Source organism: Zonotrichia leucophrys, chromosome Z (genome assembly GCF_028769735.1).
Source record: "Zonotrichia leucophrys gambelii isolate GWCS_2022_RI chromosome Z, RI_Zleu_2.0, whole genome shotgun sequence".
Taxonomy (NCBI): domain Eukaryota; kingdom Metazoa; phylum Chordata; class Aves; order Passeriformes; family Passerellidae; genus Zonotrichia; species Zonotrichia leucophrys.
The window spans coordinates 35,673,643-35,695,651 of NC_088200.1; the positions used below are offsets into that span (position 1 = coordinate 35,673,643).

General features: G+C 42.0%; 1 protein-coding gene across 5 annotated transcripts in view; it reads right to left on the minus strand.

Annotated features, from left to right (window-relative positions):
• Nucleotides 1-22,009, minus strand: part of IQGAP2 (IQ motif containing GTPase activating protein 2) — a 126,373-nt gene that overhangs the window by 93,186 nt on the left and 11,178 nt on the right. For all 5 annotated transcript variants that reach the window (XM_064736012.1, XM_064736010.1, XM_064736013.1 and 2 more), the window contains exon 2: nucleotides 11,555-11,654. In XM_064736012.1, coding sequence (XP_064592082.1) covers nucleotides 11,555-11,654 — 100 coding nt within the window. The remainder of the gene's footprint in view (nucleotides 1-11,554; nucleotides 11,655-22,009) is intronic.

The window sequence follows — 22,009 nt, forward strand, 5'->3', positions numbered from 1 at the left end:
GACTTTATCTGCTGAAAGCAGAACAAATACAAATAACAGTTTTGCTGACCCCAGTGAATATTCAGTACATAAGGAGCCCTTTGCAGATTTCAGAGGAGGTCTCAATTCAGCAGCTGCACTCTGTTGCCTCTTCCTTGGCACCTCAGGTTATTAAAGGTCAATCTTGTTAAATCCTCCAGTTACCCCAGCTTTCCTAATCTTTCTTTTTGCACTGTAATGCAAAATTCAAACATTTGTTAGAGTCTTCTACAAAGGTCTGAAAAGGTTGTTTAACGAGCTTTTTTTTATTTATTATAGTCATTATTGCCATCAACTTTATTGTTATCATCATTATAATAATTAAAACATTCTTCACCCACAGGGTAGGTGGGCAGTGGAAGAAGTTCCCCAGGATATTGGTCACAACACCAAGCCTGACAGAGCTCAAGAAGTATTTGAATGACACTCTTAGGCACATGGTGATTTTTTGGGCTTATCCTGTGCAGGGGCAGGAGTTGGACTTTGATGTTTTTTGTGGGTCCCTTCCAACTCAGGATACTCTATGATTTCCCAAGAAGCAAAATAATTGCTGTTGACATTAAAAATACCATTGCAATCTCAGCCAGTAACCACCACAGCAGATGAGTTACTCCCTGCAAGTTTCAGACACTGAAAACTTTAGCAGACAATTTTTCTTACTTATATTGTTCGTCAACAATAAAGAAACAGAAGATGTTACAATAATAATGAGAAGCCTCCCTATACTCCTACCTTTTCCTCAACAGAGTAGGAATGTATAAGCTCAAAAATAATTAACACTTCTGGGATAAATTCTCTTCTCTTCTATTGCTTCTCAATTAGAAAAAAAATTTATGCTACTAACTGTCATGTGATATCACTTTGACCCTGAGGAAGTGGAGAAAATGTTGAAATTGGAATCACAACAGAACTATATTTACTTAGGAAAGACAGATCAAGTCCTCTTTTGAGACAGAAAGCAGCAGGAGTATTAAAAATTATCTCTGGCTATATATACACAAAAAAAGAAAAAATGCCAATACCATTCAATACTTTACTTCACATTTACCAAGACATTAAGTGTAAGCTCTCCCCAAAATAGACAGCAGACATCCCAGTATTAAGTATTATACTAATCACAAGGTAAGATCAGGGCTCTTATGGGAAAGAAAAAAAAAAGGAAAAGAAACATGAACAAAGGATCTGAAAATACTGTAAAAGCATGCTGTTAAAAATTCAAAAACCTGCAAACACACATCTCCTTCAATGCCTTCAGTACTTCATAGAAAAAAGCAAACCACAATTTTTTCTCCTCTCCCAATAGCTTATGTTCAACATTAAGTGGAATTTTGATTTTTGTTGTTTAAAACAGTTGAAGATAGTGTGCCTCAAAAGTTACTGGGTGGATCAAGTCAACACTTCCCTATTCTGTAGATGTTAAACAGAAAAATGGGAAGCCCTAGAAACCAATTTCAGTCACGAATCCCATTGAACTCTGTTCCAGCAAAGAGACTGCCAGACCAAGGCCTGGCACTCCCCCAAACATGCTGCAAAGGAAATCCCACATGACCGGGTCTGCACATCAGGCAAATGCAGATGTACATGAATGAAGCACACTGTGCTTTCCTTGGATCACAGCAAGGGAGGGGATGCAATCTGCAACTTGGAAACTGTCAGGAAAGAAATACATTCCAGCTTTTAACATCTACTGATGTGACATCATTTCACTGCTTTCTTTCTTTAACAGAGAAAAAGAGTTTGGCACAAATATCTGTAAACAGATATTTGATTTTTACCCATTTTAGAGCAGCCTGTTTGACAGCCAAGCTTTAAAGACAGCCCTTCCACAGAGCGCATCTTATGATGCAATTGAGGCTTTGAACCTTTCTCCAAGGCCAGTGACAAGCTGCCCTATGGGCAAATTTGGCTGGCATGCAGCAGCATCCCCCATAACCCCACCCAGCCTCACACCCCAGGAACAGCAGCCAGGGTCCATAACCTGCATGCAATGGCCCTCCACAAATTCTTCCCATGTTAAGCCTCCTATTTGGGGTTTTTTGCACATTTCAAGTGAGCCATTCCGCTGTCTTTCCTTGCTCCCAACAGCTTCTTCTATTCTATCCACTGTCAAACAAAACACGAGTGACCTGAGCATAGCAACAACACAGCAGCGCAATTTCTGTGCAGTGCGATATGGATGCCTGCAGGAAATCTGTGGTTTTTTAATTGCCTCAGTGGACAAATTCTGCATTTGGACCTACAATAAGCAGACTTAGAGAACAGAATGGCAGGGGTAATGAAAAGAATTGAGTTTAAGTCAATTTCATCCATTAGAAGAGCTCCTCTAACACCCTTATGGCATCGAATTTTAAAATGCATCTACCTGCTTTGATGGCAAACAAGTTTTAGGAATAGTTAACATGCTATAGTTGACAAAAGGGCTCCAGTTGTCAGACTAGCTTTATCACTTCTCTTGTGAGGTGAATGCATCACCAATAGCCCATATGGGAGCAATAAAAGACAGGGTGAGAATACAGTCTCTCATGTTTGCTGCCTTGCAAAGAGAGTAATGTACTCCTGCCTTGCAGGAACTACACAACTTCACGATGGCAAACCATGGACTCTCATCCCAGGGCAGTCAAGCTGCTTACCCTCTGGATAGCTGGGAAATTACACATGCCATTAGCCATCATCCTACCAGAATAATTTCAGGCCTTAGTTGTCAGGAATGGTGCTAATGTACAGTAGAAGCAGTGGAATACATTAAATGTTCGAGGTCATGTCCTGCTACCACTGCTGAAACAGACAACCAGAACCTCTCCTCTTTTTGCATGCCTAACACAAGGCTAATTCTGAACACATGCACCAGATTACAGCAATATTTGGGCTACCATTTCTCTTTTCACAGAAGAGGTAACTCCACAATGTCTTTCATCTATTTGTGATTTGATACCTAATAGCACCAACCACTTCACATGAGACACCAACAAGTTCATTCGATTTGAAACAGTAAAATAAAAATCTTGTCAGGAAATTTTTTTCCTTGTGTTTTAAAGAAAACATTCAACTAAATTACTTTAAGTTGTACTAATTCAAGAATGCCTGCCAGTTCCATACCTCAGCTGAAAAACAAATACATCACTTAAATTTTCCAGGGGATGGTTTGGCTTAAAGAATCTTTCCCCATTTTGGTGTTAAATCTGGGATTGAAGAGATTACCCTGGAACCTGTCTTCCTGTGCATTACAGAAAGTGCATAATTAACTCCAAGAAACATGGAGAGCTGAAAAACAGAAACCATGAACAGAGGCATTTTCACAACTCTCCCTAATTTGAGTGAGGTGGAAAGAATTTGAGAGGTTTACATAGCCACACACAGAGGTCTGCACATGCCTATCTAAATCTAGCAACAAAAATAGCAAAAGCAATTATGGGAGGCTGTCAAATTATCAGCCTCAAATGACAGTGATTCCAGAACATCAAGTGTGCTCTGACAAATGTCCAAGCTCCTACAAAGTCCATAAAGACTCTTATCTCCTCTGGGACACTACTATTCCTCTCAAGAGACCCTTGGATTTAAATACAGGTGAATACAAAGTCATCTTTATAAAAGCACATGAATTATTGGAGACTAACAGCATTCAAAAGCACCACACAGTGCACATAGCTGAGCCACACAACCTCACAACCCAATCAGCCCAGCAGCAAATCTGACCGCATGTGGCTTTAAAAAGCAACCACACCCCTTGCAGAGGAGTACCACCCATCTCATGATGGGGAGCGCTGGTTGTGCAACTGCTCTATCTACCAACACAGGATTCACATGGTCTGTGGCCAGCAAAGTCCACAGCCAAAGCAGTTTCCAGCATTACTCCATTCCTAAATATGAGATACAAACTGCCAGAGTGCTCCTTCTCTGGACAGTGAACAGTTGGGACACTTGCAACCAAAGTGATTTTCAAAGGAACCCAGACCACATGCCTCAGAAATTGTCTTATTCTATAAAGTGTTCACTTGCAGTACCTAGAGGGCAAAAGCTGGGTGCAACGCCATGCCTGCACATTCAGCGAGCACTGACCCCTCTGGTCTTTGAGCTGCTTTTCCCACCCAGGGCTGGGGCTACAGCAGCACATTGGTTTGTTGTTTTTTGGGGTTTTTTTTGGGTTTTTTTTGCAAATCTAAACATTCATTAGACCAATTTTAGGGCTTTCAGTCTCAAAATAGTAGCTAAGTCACAGAGATGTGGATTTCTAGCATCCATGAAGTAATTGCAAAAGCCTCCTGCTCTAGCAGCATATTTCTTGTGAACAGCCATTTCTTATATCCAATACACAGTAAGATCCCCTACACACCTGTGGGCACCTCCCTAGCATCAGTGGTCAGTACAAAGTAGTGCTATAGAGCTGACCACGTACAGCTGCTGACCCTTCTCTGCTGACCTGTGAAGAGCTATTCATACCTCCCCACAGTGCTTTCTGACAGAGCCTGAATAAACACTTCTTCCAAAGATCAACAGCTCTCCAGGACACAGTAAGCTGAGGAAGAAGGATCTCAACATGTGAAAAGTACACTCCTGCAAAGGGGCTGTTAAGAAGCAAATTCCTTCAGTCCAGGTAATCTCCTTCTCTGGTCCAAGGCAAACAGGCAGATGATGACTGCATGCCTTGGACCAGAGAAGGAGATTAAGCACAAAGCAGTGAGTGCTACACTAAGGGATATAGTCCAAGGGGACATGTGCCAGGGAGAATGCACCACTCTCTGGTCAGCTGCTCCAGCAGCATGGCATGCAGCCACCGCAGCCTGCAGACCAGAGTCGGTGGCATGGGCAAAGCACACAAGCACTGCCATGACATGCTGTCACTTCTTCTGTCATTAACACACAGAGAAGCAAAGGCCTTGGCTGCTCTCAGGTAAATATGAAACAGGTGCAGAAGGACTTACCCAAAGGTCAAGAGCAACACTTAAGCCCTTCAACACTAAGCAAAAGATATCCTTCCTTCCCACGATGTCCTTCCTACTGTCACAGATCCTTCCAACAGCATGACTCTCTTAAGCAAGTTACAAGCCCTAAGTACGTCTAATCCCCACAACTCTGTTCTCTCTACACATCTCAGCCCCAAGCTTTCCTTTAGCAACCTTCCAGATGAGGACTTTTGGGTTGGTGATGTACAAGCACACCCAGTATCCCTACTCCTTCATGTGCTCCCCATGGTAATGTAACAACTCAGCCACTACTGATACCTTGGCAAGGCCACCTCAGGTCATGCTTAATATTAACCAGGAGCTACCCAGGGGGCAGAATGGAGCCACTGCTTTGATCTGGCTATTGGATAGACTTGTGAGTGGGGTATAAAGTCATAGAAGCTTTCTAGTTGCGTCTCAGATAATCCAAGATGTAGAGGAGAAAGTGAAGGAGAAATGAAAATGCTGTGTGCTCTCTTGGTGAAACTTTGCCTACAAACATCAATACATGGGCAGCAGAGCATGAACTAGCTTCAAATTTGTCAGTCTTCCATTAAAAAAAAAAACAAAACAACAAATTACAATTCCTTTTACAAGACAGTAGTGCCTAAAAGAAAGGTGGAAAACTTTAAGAAAGAGAACTAACTGGCTCTGAAGCGACTGTACTGTTAGCTCCAGTGCATGCTATGGGACAAGTGCCATATGGTTCAGTCTGAAAAACAAAGGTCACATCCATCATTACTGGGCATCATTATTCCACAAGTATACACACTGAGCAATGACCCATTACACGTTACCTCAACATGCCAGCATGCAGGTCAATGCATCCTGCACAAAAACTAGCACAAAAGGTTCCTCTCGCCTTTAGATCTCACCATCGAGACTTTTCATATGCAAATATCACTATCCAAGCAATTATTGGATTGATTGATACCAATGACATCACACTTGCACACAAAAATTCTGGCTTATCAGCACGATTGTATAACTCTCCAAAACAAGATGCTGTTCTACCAATATCTGGCAGTCTAGGTAAGCGTGCTGAGGACCAAGACGTGAAACAGCAAGTACACTTGTTGATCAGTACTTCTGTGTGGACCAGGACACTTCAGCAATAGGTATAACACAGCTAAATAGGTTTTCTTCAAGGACTTTCACATCATGACACACCCTAATTTCAAACATTTTACCTTTACAGGGGTGCTGGCAGCCACATTCACTAGTACTTTGGCTAAAAGCAAGCAGAAGTGGGGAGACAAAGTTCATAATTTACAACACGGTAGTCGACTATCAATACCAAAATAATTTTCTGATAAATCCCTACAAAACTTGTTAGTAAGAAATATTTTAATATTTTCTGCCTAAAATTAGGTAGTTTTACAACTGGATTACAATATTTTATATTTACTAAGGGCACAGGTCTTTAAATATTTCCTGTAGTCTGAAAGTACTTGAGTAATATTAATTCACTTATGGCCTGCCAGGGCTGAATGGTTGCCATAATTTTATTCCTGGAGAAACAGCAACATAAAACCTGGCAGACTTCACTCATAGTACACTAAGTCTTTGTAGGACTCTGGTACCTTCCCCAGAAACAGAGGCCCCCCTTAGCCACCCTCCATGGTCCCACAGTCCTGGCAACTTGAGGTTTCTGTTTTGCTAGGGTACTGCAAAGCTTTTGGCTTTAACAAAAGCCAAGTAAACACTTCAGGGTTTGAAATTATAAGTACATTAAACCGTAGGCACATTTTTGTTCAGGAAGTCATAGCTATCATATCATCAACCAATACTGCAACTAACCATTGCAAACCAATTAACAAAACCAACATTATGAAAGAGGCAGGTTTTAGAAACAAAACAGGACAATTTGTTTTTCTATTGAAAATAAGTTGAAGAAGAATGAGAATTTACTTATTCAACATTAAAAAAAAAAAACTTCTCAAAAAGAAGTTTCCTGGATAGATTTCTTTACTGTGTCTTTATTGTCCTAATATTGAAGCTAAAACTTCAGTATTTTATACAAGTTACTGCCTTGCTGAACAGCTGAGCAAGAAAAAAAAATGTTCTGGCAGCTCTGTTTATGAAATTGCAGAATATGCTTTATGAAACAAAGTATATTCCATTTCAAGCAGGGAGAGTCAAGGCTAGTAAAATGAGGAGTTCCATGGCTCAAATTCAATCTTATCATAAGAAGGTATAATTTCTAAAAAGCCAAGAGAAACAGTATTTACTTCACTATGGATGATTATAAGCCTTACCAGCCACAACTCATTTAGTGAAAATTTGATTTGCTTTATATGCCAAAGCTTCAATCACAATTTAAGTCCTTCAAATCTGTATTATCTTTGCAGTGCAGTAATTACATATCAGCAGAGACAAGCAACAGCAAAAGCCAAACCCAAGCCAGAGTTTGGTGTGCTGGGTAATTTCCTTTGGAAAGGAGGACGCTATGGTCAATATTACCTTTGCCAGACTGGGGCTGGGAAAAATGCAGGCATGCACCTGTTAAAATTCACATAATACAAGACAACCTGAGGGCTTGTAACACAGCTGTTTATGCCCACCTTACACTTTTGCTATTTACTGGTATGATTGTCCAAATTATACTGGATATATGTCAGGGTAACATCTGGAGAACTTCTATCAGTGGCATCCATAGCAAAATTTCTTGAAGTGCAAAAATCCCTACTCCTAATTGTATATTCTTGATTATTTTTCTTCTCAGAAGCTCAAGGAAATGGGATGCTATCAATTTCTTGCTCCTTTTTGGTTTTTTGTTTAATATGCAAGAGACTTTGCTTAAAGATGAAATATATATCAGTAACCAAAACCTCATTTTATCAGATGTGCAATCTCAGGAAGAAAGGGGCCCAGCAATCTAACAAAAAAAAAAATTTCCTCAATATAAAATATAACACTCTATCAAACTTTACTGACCTCTGCAGATATTACAAGCCTGCTCATTGTATTTAAAAACCAATTTCCCATGTTGTATAGGCGAAACAGATACTCTGCCTGTCTCAGAAGGTATTTGCAGAAGCGTCAGCTACCAGTGACATGATTCTTTTTTCATGTTGAACTTTCAGCCAAGTTTTTATTAAAGCTGGGCTACCATAATTAAATATGCAAACAGTGATCTGAAAAGCAGCTGAAAGTGTACATTCTTTACCTGTTTAATTAATTCTGGAATTTTAAAGTGCAGAGCTGCTACAAAGTAATGTTTTCATTACAAACATGGTGAGAAGCAAAATATGCCTCCTGACACAGCCCCAGTCATGTTCTGCTTGATCTTTTGCTATTTATTTTTTATTTCAGTATTTATTACTCTCCAGTATGGACAAAGCACTGTATTTGCACAGTCAATTATCTAAAATAGTATTTGCTGTCATTTCAGCAGCTGCCAACTGGAAAAACTCACCTTGACTTACTCATTCGGTCTATTTATTGTCATTGATATCCACAGCATTATGAATATTAAGAAGTCCTCTCCAAGCACTCAGGACAAAGACTAAATATGTCCTTAAGGCAGTTCCCGCTCCCCAGACTCAGTTCCCCAGGAGGGTACTGCTGTGAGCAGGCCGGCAGCGCTCCGGGAGGTTTCACAGCCAGCTGCTGCACCAGCCTGCCCGCTCTCAGTCAGACCCACTGCCACAAGCACACAGCAGGGCAGCGGGGCCTGCACATCCCACGGGTGCTGCTGCAGAGCTGGGCAGCACCCAGCTGGGACCCCTGCATCCAGCAGCAGCCAAAGTTGCAGATGCCCATCACTCGGGAATGTTTCCTGTGAAAGCAGTCTCCCAGTGCAGCTGAAGGGCAGGACCCACCACGTGTTGTGGAAGAAGCTCACACTCCAGCCTCTCCAGCTGGTATCGTTTGAATTGTGACCCTGTTGCTCTCCATCTCGCTTTCCAGAGTCCCCAGTTTTGTTCAGGCTCTATAGTCACAGCGAAAATGCTATTATCATGCAGGTACAGACAAGGGCTGCAAATGAACACGTTTCACCCCTAATCAAGCTCGCAGGGTGAATAACCGTGCAGTGAGAAGAGATATAGAACTTTCTCATGTTTCCCATTTCTCCAGATTGGTGCTGGGAAAAGCGTGGTCATGCACCTTTGACATCCGAGCCTGGGGCTGGCACTAGCTCAGCTTCCCTGGAAAACGTGGGTCACCTCCTGGGAAAGCAGGGCTAGGGGCTACACAGCCATGAGACTCAGGCATTTCTGCTTGTTTCTACAAGCCTTTTTGAAGCTGTTTGTTGCTGGGTTGTTTTCACAGTAGCAAGAGTGTCTTGAGGCAAAGTCTCATGGTACAACAAAATTACCTCAATGATTCTCTGTGAAGGGAGAAGATTCCCCTCACTCTCTTTTTTCTCACAGCAGCTCTGTCTACCCAAAATCACTCCCAGGGCCACCACCATGCCCTGCATGGTCACCCTTCCTTCCTAATGAGCACTGGGACCCGCGCACTGAGGCAGAGGAGGCCATGCAGCAGCATCATGCTGCCACTTCATCTCCATCCATGACAGCCCAATCCCTTAGTAAGGGAAGTACAATGTTCCTTACACTGCAGAACTCATCCCCACCTTATGAAGTAATCACCATTGAACAGTACTAGTAGATTCTGATTTTCCAAATAGAGATCCAGAAAAGCTTCCAGGTACCTAACAACCCTGGAAGTAATTGTCCTGGATAGGAAGTCCCATAATGGACTAAAACAATGCTTCCTCTGGAGAACTGCTAGTGGCAAGAATCTCTATGAAAATAAATACAAGGAAGGGGAGGAGGTTACTCACAGCAGATGCTATTTTAAGTCATTAGTTGTAAAAATAATTTCACATCTCCTTGTGAAATATCAAGGGAGCTGCTTCAAATTAGCTACAGGACTCAATTTCAAAATGACAAGTAGCCTGGGAAAGGGGAAGGTTGAAGAGAGCCAGGAAGAAAAAGTAGTCATAATAGCAGGAGAAGAGAAAAGGTTGAATTTGGAGACCAGATGCCATAAGGCAGCATATAGGTGAGTTGCAACATACCAAGGAGAAACCTTGAGTGATATCAAACCTTGACTAACTGAGGTTAGCTGATACCGTGGACCTGATCTAACACCTCCACAAGTGAAACCTGCTCCCTTCCCTCTCTCCAGTGTGCAGCTGCACCCCATCCTCTTCCTCTTGCCTGCTCCGGTTCTCCTCTGACCCCTTGGTCAGACCAGTCAGCTCACTAAACCACAGAAAACTAACTCAGCAGAAGACCTTCACATAGCCAGCACAGCAAGCTGACTCATCTGACTGAGGGCAATCTCCTCCCCTGCACAATGGGGGCAGCAGGAGCGTGTGGAAAAGGTCAGTCCTCCCTGGCAGCAGGACTGACACTTGCTGTCTTAAATATCTGAACAGGGAACCACTGCAGAAGAAAGAGGAAGAAAGGGCAAAGGAGGCAATGCTTGCTACACCAAATGGAACAATGAACTGAAGAGGAAGTAAGAATGGCTGATTTTTATAACAATACCCCTAGGGCAAAACCATTGGCAGCTATTGAAAGGGAAACACTGTGGATTCAAGGCCCAGGGCACAATTTAATAGTAGATTACAGACTGAAATACACTTGTTTAAACCATTACAAAGACGCCAAGCTTCACCTTCACACTAAGGTTTCACAGCTCACACTACTAATCACCGTTCAAGTTTTCTTTTCTCAATAGAAATTCAAAGGAAAGTCATCCAAATACAGTTTATAAGTAAAACCACCATCATCAACAAACACAGAGCAGATTCAAGACGCTACCAGTGGTGCCAATAGCAATAACGTGAGTATAAGAGGCATCTTTGAAAAAGTCTGATCAGACAGAATACAAAATAGACTTTTACATATATAATAATTGCAGTACTTGAAGCTACTTCAAAAGCACAAGGATATTGTACCCTGTTTTCCTGCTCTCTAATTATGAAAATGTTGTTGAATATTTGTTTTGAGAATGAAGTGAACATAGCACAGTACATTTGCACAAAGGTGATCAAAACTCTGTGCACTTCCAAATCAGTGTTTCATCACTGTTGCTGTTGCTTTAAGAGATGAGGACTGCTGACCAGTAGGAACTGAAGCAGGAGCAGAGTCCATCTTCTCTTATTGCCCTGCCTGCACTTACCACTGTAGCACAAGGAGGATTCAATTATTAAACCTGCAAGAGCCCAGGTGATTTTCTGCCATCTTAGTGACCTGAGTCACTCCACGAGAAATAGCACCAAGGAGGGAGCACAGCCACAGAGCCAGGAGAAAAATACTTTCTCCAGCGAGTCACATAAGGCTGACTCAGCTTCTCACAAAACTACAGCCTTGTGTTTTAGTATGCAGCCCCAATTTTCAGTGAAAATGGACACCACAGCCAGTTTCAGGATGATGTCTTGATTATTTCTAAATCTTTCTTTGAATCAGACTTTTCATACTGGGCATTAGTTTCTCATGCTGAGTACTATGATACTCCAACATTCAGTTAATCCAAGTAATACAAGATGTTGAATCAAAAATTATGATGCTCAAGAACACAACAGGCCTGAATGTCCACATTTAAAGGCCAGAATAAGTGTGCTTTCTTTTACTCACCTTTTTGCTTCTTCTAAGTGGCACAGATACTCATAAGCAATATTCTGACGCCTCCTCTCATCCATTTCCTCTGCAGAAAGCCTTTCATCGTCCACAATAGCTGCAAACAGAAACCCATATCAAGTTATACACGAGTCTGGGTGATTTTTAGAGCAATTTTACTTAGAACCTGGGTGAATTGCTGAAGAAGGGAAATAAAAATAGTTATCACTTCTCTTTAAAAGAGGCCTTTTATAGTAGGGTGCACAAAGATGCCTAGGTCAACAAGAGTATTCTGTTCTTTCTACAGAGAATTCCTCAAGTTTAACTTCTTCAAGCTTGTATTGCTCTGAGGCCATTGCCTGGTTTGGGGGCAGGATGGAGCCCTCATGGTGGGGCTGATGGATCACTCACACATGGGGGGCTGAGGCTGGGAGCCAGCAGAGTTTCAGCTTACACATCCTCAGAAGAGTTTGAGGACTCTCATGATGAAGCTCAAGGCAAGAAGCAGGTGGAGCAGCCCCATGCTAAGCAGATCCTCAACACCAGAGACAAAGACACCACACTGCAAAGGTATCTCAGGGACAGCATGGGAATTGGCTGCCGCTTCAGGAACCCGTGAGACCCAGCTCAGCATGCTGAGCTGCCTCCCACTGATGGAGGTGACGACGGTTGTAATCAAATGAACCATCTGTGGTTTCTCCTACTTACTGCTGCAACCTCATCACCTCCCATAAAAAACACTCTCCCAGCCTATTAAAGATAGGTGTCTGTGCACATTTCCAGCTGCAAATAACTCCAATTATTTATATCTGCTACCCAGTGAGTGGTCTTTCTCTACTTGCAGAGTACAGAGGGGTCCTCTGTGAGCAGCTCTCCAATTCTTCCAAATGTTTCTAGCAGTGAGTCTGAAGGAGCATACTGTCGTGCTGACTTCTAGATGAATTTCAGCCACAGCAGTGAGACTTTTGTTGACAGCCTTCATATACCAGTTACCAAAATTACAACCTATTTGTACTATGCTCAGTGTTGGGCTAGATCATCTTGAAGATGTCTTCCAACCTTGATCATTCTATGAAAAATGTGGTCCTACATTCTTTCATGTTTTCAGTCAGATGCTCACATCACCTCTCACGCCATAGCTGGAGTGAGCCAGAACGAGAGGCAGCTCTTGCTAAAGAGACCTGTTTGTGGGAGGGTTGGCTCCCTGATCTGAGCCACTGCATACTTGCAGGCAGCGTGGTGCAGGCACAAGGGAGGGGACGGAAACGCACGGCTGGACTAGCTGCTTTCTGTAGCATCTCACAAGGCGGTTAGCTGAGAACATCATGACACATCCTCGGTAAAAAACCACAGCCCCTGCTCCTCCTGAAATGCACTGTGATGTGCTTGGCTAGTTCCATTCCCACACAGACTCGTGCATGCCACGAGCAAGTTTTCAGCTTTTCCCTGACAATTGCTTCAAGTGGGGGATAAACACTTTCAGGTAATGAATACAGGCAACACAAAAGGCACTTCAAAACAGCAGGACTCCTCCGAGTTTTGCAAGTACTTGCATACCTTGAAACCTGTATCTCAAAAAAAAAAAAAAAAAAAGTGCCAGAAAAATTCTCACATGCATTTACTGGGGACACAAAAGAAATTACACTACACATCCACATTTTGGACTGATGCTACCATACATTTGTTAAGGTCTTGTATAGCTGCTTCAAGCTTTGTAGTTGAAGTTTTAATGACCATATGGGAGTTGATATCTCTCATCTTCCTTTGCTTTTAAAATTGCGCTTCCTAATTACCCAGATGCTTCATACACCAATCAGACAAATACATGTCTTGCTCAAAGTTTCTTTTAAGTCTGGTAGCTCCAATAAGCATGACTCATTCTAAAATGAGCTCTCAGATACTGTAATCAGGATATGGCTTGCCATGAACCAAAACATTAGTTTGGAGGCAAACATGGGATGCAGATGGTGAAGCACTGTGCCTGGCAAACTGGCCACGGAGGCTGCTCTAATACTGCTCTTGCCCTCACCACCATCAGCACAACCAGACAGGCTGCTCTGACTCCACAGCAGAGCTCCTCTGCTGCAGAGGGCTCCTGACTTCCCAGAGCAAGGGAAAAAAAACTGACGAGCCACCACACTGAAACATAATATATCATTTTATTGTTTGCAACACTGAGATCAAAGGCCCCTGTCCAAAAGCTCTCGCAACTATGAGTGCTCACAAGTGGAGACAAGTGCTGTCAGAAGGGCCCAGCTGATTGTCCTGCTTGGCTCTGGTCCTGTCAGCTACAGTGGGACAGCCGATAGCACGTCAAGCCTTCATCCCCCCATGACAATTCCCATGCCCTGGTCCTCGTAACTTGTTAAACTGTTGTTTACTCCTGCCCCTCAAAGACAACTCAACACAGCCATAAGCAAATCAGAAAAAAGGAAGCCTGTCTGAATATAGGCAAAGGAAACAACATGACCCATGTGATAAGTATCAGTCTAGGAATTAACCTGAATAACACTAATGTTTTGCAATTTAGTCCTGGATCTGCACGTCCTTGGGTGCCTCCCATACCCAACAAAGGCATCCTAGATCAAGCAGCCCTGGCCAAACTCTAATCCCTCATTAAAATTATTTGCAAAGATTGATTCAGAGAGTGGATAAAGGCACCAACAGATATTGTGGAATTGTAATAGTTGCTCTGCTTAGCAAACACTGCAACAATAAGAGCAAGATTCAAAAAGAAGTAATTTGTACACTCTGGGAAGTGGAAAAACCAGCTCCCTTCTGGAGTGGGTATCAGCAGCCCACAAGCTGGAAATCAGACTTTTCTGTTAGGGCCAAAGCAGCTAAAGTTTCTGGGCTGGATATCTGAGCACTGGAAATACAGAGCACAGGGAATGTCAACACCTACAGTGCTAATCCTGGGAGGAGTCTCTTACAACACCAACTTCCAATAAGTCTGATTACACACTTACCCTCCAGCATATACTGGCTTCAAAGCAACTGTGCTATCACATCAAGAGTGGTTGCAGACAAAGCTTTAGAAACAGAAATGACAACCTGCAGGTAGCCTCAGGACTGAGCTGCAGAGGCAATTACTTTGAAGACTTGGGTTCTTAAAGTCTAGTCTATAATAATATATTTTGGCAAGGGCTTCAGCTTTTGACTAGAGTCCTGTGTACCTCTTCTTCAAACATCCTGAGAGCATCCATCAAGCCAGCCACACCAAATTCAACAGGCAAACAAGTTTGGTTTGGAGACAAAGCTCACTCTTTCTGCTTAACAGAGCAAGTATTAGTCAGAAGACTAGAAAGATTGATGAAAGAATAAACATATTTCTGCTATATCAGTAACACTTTGATAATCCTCAGCTCACAATGGAAGAGAGTACTGCAATAAAGGGTGTTATGTGGCAGAGTAATCAGGGCTGGGCTTCACCTGAAGATCTCTATCAAGCAGGATCCTGACACAAAATCTTCCAGCTGAGAAAATGCCATAGAACAAGGCACATTCTCCATGAAAGTTCTACTGAGGGGAAAAGTCATGTAAACAACATCTTATGATTAAATTCATTAACTATGTGACTTAACTTCAAATTCAGAGGAATTCTCTTGAAGAGGGAACATTAGGAGGGCATCTGGACAACCAACAAGATCTAATAAAAATGCTAGCCTTAAAGCTATTTCAATTCATTTTAGATGTTGACTCTGGGCTAGCTAAGAGTCAGTAGACATAAAACATGTGCTAAGACATCAAGTTCACTCATAGACACTTCTTCACGAAAAAACCACTAAAGAAAGAGTGTGTATGAAACACATGGCCCAGTGAGCAGTACTAAAACTTAGTAAATTGCCACACATGGGAGATTTATTCAGTTACTCAGTACAGCACACCAACTTTCCAATTCTTCCCACAACTGATTAAACAGAAATAAAGAAACATTCTACTGACAGCTTCTTATGTATGTATATTCTACATATTTAGCACAAAAGTAAGTGCTTACCAAGGAGTTTTCCTAAATTGAAGACTTGGTCATCTTCCATCAACTGACACATCGTACTTACACGCACCCTCCTCATCCTACAATTGCCCTGTGTACACAGTATCTAGGACTAATTGATGTTTGAGGTCTGATTGTGAATTGCAATAACTTTCTGATGTGCCCTGATCCAAGACAGCCACTCCAGTTGTTGGCAAATTCTTGAAGCTATGCCCGTTGCTGACCACAGAGCTGAGAACTCAACCCAAGGCACTCCCTGACCTACAGTCAACATGGTGCCTGCAGGACCTACTAATTCAGACTCAGGGTTAGTGGACAACATGAAAACATTTCAAATTTCTGGATTTGAGCAAGTTTTCAGAAATAGAGCTACCACATCTGAAGATGCAATATTATTACTGAAACCAGCAATTAGCCCAGGTGCACAAGGGCCACGGGAGCCATGACCTTACTAGCAGAATCCAGAAAGAGAATCAAAACTTCAGGTTCACGGAGATGTGGTCACTTTACAAAGGAATTTTAAAAACAAGTATTGTCTCTCCAAACATCATCCAGTTCCGAGTTCATCTTCATAATACATCCATGACAAGGATTTTGGAGGTCCCAAGACCACAGAGACAATCTAATTGATACTGAGTTTACTGGAAATCTAATCACTGTTTCAGTGCCTCACCACCCTTAGAGAATTTCTTCCTAGTGTCTAATCTAAATTAATCCTCTTTCAGTCTGAAGCCATTCCCAATTGTCCTATCAGTACATACCCTTACAAAAAGTGCCTCTCCATCTTCCTTGTAGGCCACAATAAGCTCTCCCAGAACCTTCTTTTCCCCAGGCAGAACAACCCCAATTTTCTCAGTCTTTCCTCACAGGACAGATGTTTCAGCCTTCTGATCATTTTTGTGGTCTCCTCTTCCAGACCCGTTTTACAGATCAGCATCCTTCCTATGCTTGGGGCCCCTGAGCTGGATGCAGAACTCCAGATGGGTTCTTATGTGGCTGGAATGGAGCAGCTATAATCATCTCCATTGACCTGCGGGTCACAGTAGTTTAGGTTTGAATTTACATTAACTAAGAGACGTTTCACAGATATAACTTGCAACAGAGTTTGCAAATTAGTCCATGGACTGTACTTTTAAAGGGTGCTAAACTTAAAATAATATGTAACAAAAAAGCATGAAAGGAAAAGTAATATTTGTTGCAATTAAATACAAATTTATGGAACACTTTTTGAAGCATAATCCTTAAGTAATTCAGGCATAACCATTTACCAAATAGGTTTTATCTTGGAAGAACTGAAGCTGGAAAAAAGCCCTGCAAAACTTACAACAGCACTTAAGTCTTCCTGGTCATTCATTTTCTCTCACACATATGACTATCTGCAGCAGTTCAGGAACAGCACGTGGCTGCTCCTAGCAGGCAGACCCTTTAATAAGGCATTTGCCACAGACATATCAAAGGACTTCTTACACTGAAGGCAAAGAAAGGAACAGAGGTTTTTATTTCCCAGGGCCAATTCCCCTCAATTTCCTGCCACCAGAGACTTTTTCCCATGGAAAGCAAGACATGAGCAATAAGGAGGAGGGCTCTTTTGGCACCACAATCGGGAAGCTCAATGAACAAGGCATAACAGACTACGGAGAGAACAAAATCCTCTTACGGTGATAGAATAGAATTTGTAAAGTCAGAGTTGGGGTGAGGGGGGGAAAGAAAAGAGAAAAGATACAGGAGTACATACTATAAAATGCTGGGATAAAAGTTTTTCACGAGTGTTAGAATTAAACATTAGCTAAAACACATTTTGCAGTCTCAGCTGTCTGCAGCTGCACAGTAAGCAAGGCAAGGCAGCGTTTCAGTCCACTGGAAACAAGTTCTGCAAATTTTGTATATGCCCACCTTACATCTTGCTGCCTCCTTGCCCCAAGCTCATACCCCCAATCCAGTATTAGTACAGTCAAAAGTACTCAACGGAGCCACTCTATAACAAAAACAAAAGCCAGGGAGCCTTTCTTGCACAAAAACTTCTGACTGACTGTTTGCTGGCCACAGCCAGTCCCAGTAATAGCTGAGCCCAGTACAACAGGATCTAGGCAGCATCCCATTTATGTCTCCCTGCAGTGAGAGGACCTTAGGCATCTGTCATCACAGTTCAGTGCTGTTGCTTTAAGAAGAAGCTAGCTGCATTTTAGATGGTCACAGTGACTTAAAACCTTATGTAATGAGAGAATATATAACTATCTTGTCCTAGTTTGAAAGAGGCCAATAAACTCATCTTTTGTGCCTTCTTTTTATTCCTAGTAAAATTCATACTCTCAGGTACTTAGCATCCCATGAGTGCCTGCCTTGGGCAGCTCAACTCCATGGCTGCTCCTAGTCTGGCAGTGCATGTGCTGCACCAGCCAAGCCCCAAACATGGAGCAGGTTAAGCTGGCAATGCTCTGAGGCAGGCTCACTGCTACCCGAGCTGTCCTCACTGCAGCAGGACAGGAGCTCAGATCACTGCTAGGAAGCTGCAAAATACAGGGGAAGGATTCATGTACAGATATCAGAAAAACAATTCTCAAAGCTACAAGCAGATGGAGTTTCCCCCCGAGCCTCCACTCCCATATCAACTTGCAGGTATCCAATGTAATGATTTATTAAATATGCAGAAGAAAGTGTGTCAACCAGAACAATGTGAACAGAGATAATTCAACAGGCTACTAAGAAAAAAATGGCTTTACAAACACCTATTACAGGTGTTCCCTTATTAAGGTATTTCATACCTACAAAATTCTAGGTCTATTTTATGCTGGAAGTTGTTTATCTTTGGATGAATAATTTAAGGCTCTGACGAAAACAACTTTCTATAAACGTCTTCTGTCAAAAAGTACAATTACAAGAAACCAGCATGTGTCTCACAGCAATGAGACCAGATGGCCTGAACATTTTTCTGTGTCTCCAGTTAGGGGCATTCAGTCCATTCCCTAAAATTTGCTCAGGGGAAGGTCTGTAGACAAAGGCAGACACTGCAAGCACTGAAAAACCTATGGCAGCTGTGAACTTGGAGGGCAGATTCACATGAGAGAGTAGACTAATACACTTAATTAAAGAGTGCGGGTCTTCAATACGTAACTTGTCAAATGTTTCCAACATTGAACTACTCTCTCCCTTAAAAATGGCTGTATCTCTCCTAATCTAATTATTTCATTGTGAAAGCATGCATGTATTTTCAAACAAAAATATAAATGCATCTTTTGGCCAGCAGATAGATATTATCCACTCTTGCAAACTATGTGTCACACAGGATCTCCAGGGCCACTGTTCTGGACTATGTCTAACTGCCAGACACTGCACAAACAGGGAAAGCAAACACACACCATTAGCATGGGAGTGTTGAACACAGATATCCAGTAAAAGACATCCTGATATAAAATTTAAAATGTTTGCTAAACCAGTCTTTCCCCTGAGCTTTCCCAGAGAGCCTCATTGCTGTACATTTACTTTCCCAAGTCCTCTTCCTTCTTCCATTTCCTTGATAATGGTCTTATTTCAGTCATGTGTATCTGCTACCACAGGCCAGCCACATCCATTTACAGATACTGAGTGCTATTGCAATACATGGACCTTGGGACTGTCATACAAGGGGACAGTGATGCAACAGCAATCGCATTCCATGCTCCTGAGCCCAAGTGTCAAAGCCACTTCATTTCAGCCAGACACTGACAAAAATCTGTAGGGCTCCTCAGACACTCGCAAGATACTTCAATCCCCACAAAGTTTAGAAAAAGTCTCATTTAACCACGGACACAAGTTGTCTTTGGCGTTGAGCAAGTGACTACATATGCTGCCAAAGACTTTAACGTTCAATTTTCTGCTTATGGGTACCACATCCTGTACTCTGCTTTAAACCTCCAGCTTTCTACAGTATCATCGCATGAGACTTCAGTGGAGGTAAATATTAAAAGACACTAAGTAGCTCTGACATGAGCATGGACATCTCCTTCTTAGTACAGTAATTTAACCCTGTGCAGAAATAAAACGTTTCATTTTATCTTCACTTCATTATAATTGTTCAGTATGTTTGGAAGAACAAGGAGATAAAGTCATGGAATTGGAGGAAGCAGATGAAAACCCAGCCATTTTAATTTAGCTGCAAGTGTTGCCATCTACGATTACAAATGTGGAATGCAATGTATCAGCTTGTTGCTCAACCACTTCCACCAACATTTAACTGCTGGTCCCACAGTCTGCAGCACACTTGGTGTAATTGCTTAATAAAATTGTAACTGTTTATCTTTGCATACCTTGCTAGCTGGTCAGTTCAAGGCACAACAGGTTTTCCCAAGATTGAGGTGCTCACAAAACACCATTAAAACTCTAGCTCCTTTCTGTGACTTTAAACCTTTAGGTCAACTTATGACAATTGACCTGAGCACTCTTCACTCACTTTTTTTTTTTAAACACTCTTTACTCATACTCACTATTTACTAATAAACCCTCAGTCTAGGTTACCAAAAAAGGCACAAGTCTAAGGAAGCACTCACACTGATGGACCCTGAGGAGGCAGTGAACACCAATTACAAGCTACTTCTCTCACTCACAGGCCATACTATCTCCACATGCTTAATCCAAATACATTAGCATGGCCAAACTTCAAGGCAGCTTTCAGAAGCTTTCCTTCTCCAGAAATTAGCTCCTAAGGAAACAAAGAGTCATGGCTTACTTTACCACCTTTATCAATTTGCTGTTTTCTTAAAGAAGGAACTTGTAACCTGAATTCTGTGCATTTTGACACCCCTTTTGCTTTGCTCATTTCACTGGAATTACTTTAACCTGTTTGCATTTTAATAGTAATATACATAAAAATCCTAAATAAAATAGTCAAAATTTTACCATACAGGTTCCATTTCCTTGCATTTTACCTACTGTGACCTCAAATCAACTTAACACAAGCAGACAGTAAACAAAATAATGAGAAAGACAGTTTAATCTTGCCAGGGTAGTAAAATGCACTATGCAACTATGAAAGACAGAAAAATGCTAATGTCTATAATGTGCCTTGGTATGAACCCTATAATTAGATTCAGACAGAAGACAATTTTAAGTCTTTTGCCTAAAAATGCCACCAAATTTATTTCTAGTATTAGGCAGTTTATATTTGATTTTTCTCTGAAGAGAATTGCACATATGTCAATAAGTCAGATGTATACACATACCACCTTAAAGGACAAGTAACTTGTGATCACTAAAATACTGTGATGATACTAAAAAAAAAAAAAACCAAAACAAAACACTAATCCAGAAGGTATTCATCCCTATGCAAGCAGATGGAATCAAGAGTCTTAACAAGTCAACAGGAAAGGTGACTGCGCATGCTGCCTTATGCAGAGCCCCAAAGGCAGCTTTCATTGTGTGTAATCACATCACACCACTGCCTGAGGCCACAACCGCACCCATCAACATTGGTGGCAGGGCAGAAAGCCACTGCAGAAGAGGAGTGGAAGAACAGGAAAGTGAGGCTGGAGACCATCAGTAGGAAGGGTAGGGCACAGACAGAACTCACTAGGGTGGCAGTGGCAAGTCCAAATTCAGGCTTGTCTGCTCAGCGTGTGTTCACACACATGGCTACCTACGCCCCTGTGGCACTCCTCTTAGCTATGTGCACAGCAGAACCTCTGACCTAGCAACAGTAAGATCACCCTAACTGTGTTGTTAAAGACACCTCAACCAACACACAGGGCCAGAATAGCCTATTTCTTTCAGAATAGAGAAAGAATCACAAGGCTTACTGTGGCAAAGAAGGACCCTACTGAGGAAGGTAGGCATGTTTGACAAGAGCTACTGATGCTTCACCAAAGGCAAACTACTTGAAGAGCATAACAACAAATGTTTTCTGCATCTGTTGCTACTACTTGGTAGAAATTCAAAAGACAGATAGCCATTTAAACAATGGCTAATTAAGATAGTGCCCTGCAAATCCTGCATGTTTTCTGGCTAAGTCCAGACCTTGTTCAATTTCTGTTTCAATCTTGAAAATGCAAAAAAACCTGATCTGCATTACAACTTGAGGGCAGTGATTGCTACCTGAGAACAGTGATTCATAAGTACACTTGTAGCAAACCTCTTCTACCCAGGGGCTGTTTAGGAAAGGCTACACTTGAACGCAAGAAAAGAGGAAGACAAGAACAGGGACAGGGGAAGTGAAAGAGAGAGGAAGGGGTGAACAACTTAAAGCTCCTGAAAGAAGTTTGGGAGGAAGGAGTTACCTAATGGATTCAATATTCACATCATTGGACAGCTGAAACCAAAAAGCTTCCTATCACCAAACTCTCAGTAAGTACAGTAACCAACTGAAAAATGTGGTAATGTGTAGCTTAAAGAACAGAAAATAAGGATGACAGGCAGGAATTCTGGAATAGAAGAGAATCTGCAGAGAAAGCTGTGTCTGGGTCACTAAGTAACTCATACTGTAGAGCTTTAGGAGTCTTGATCTGGGCCAC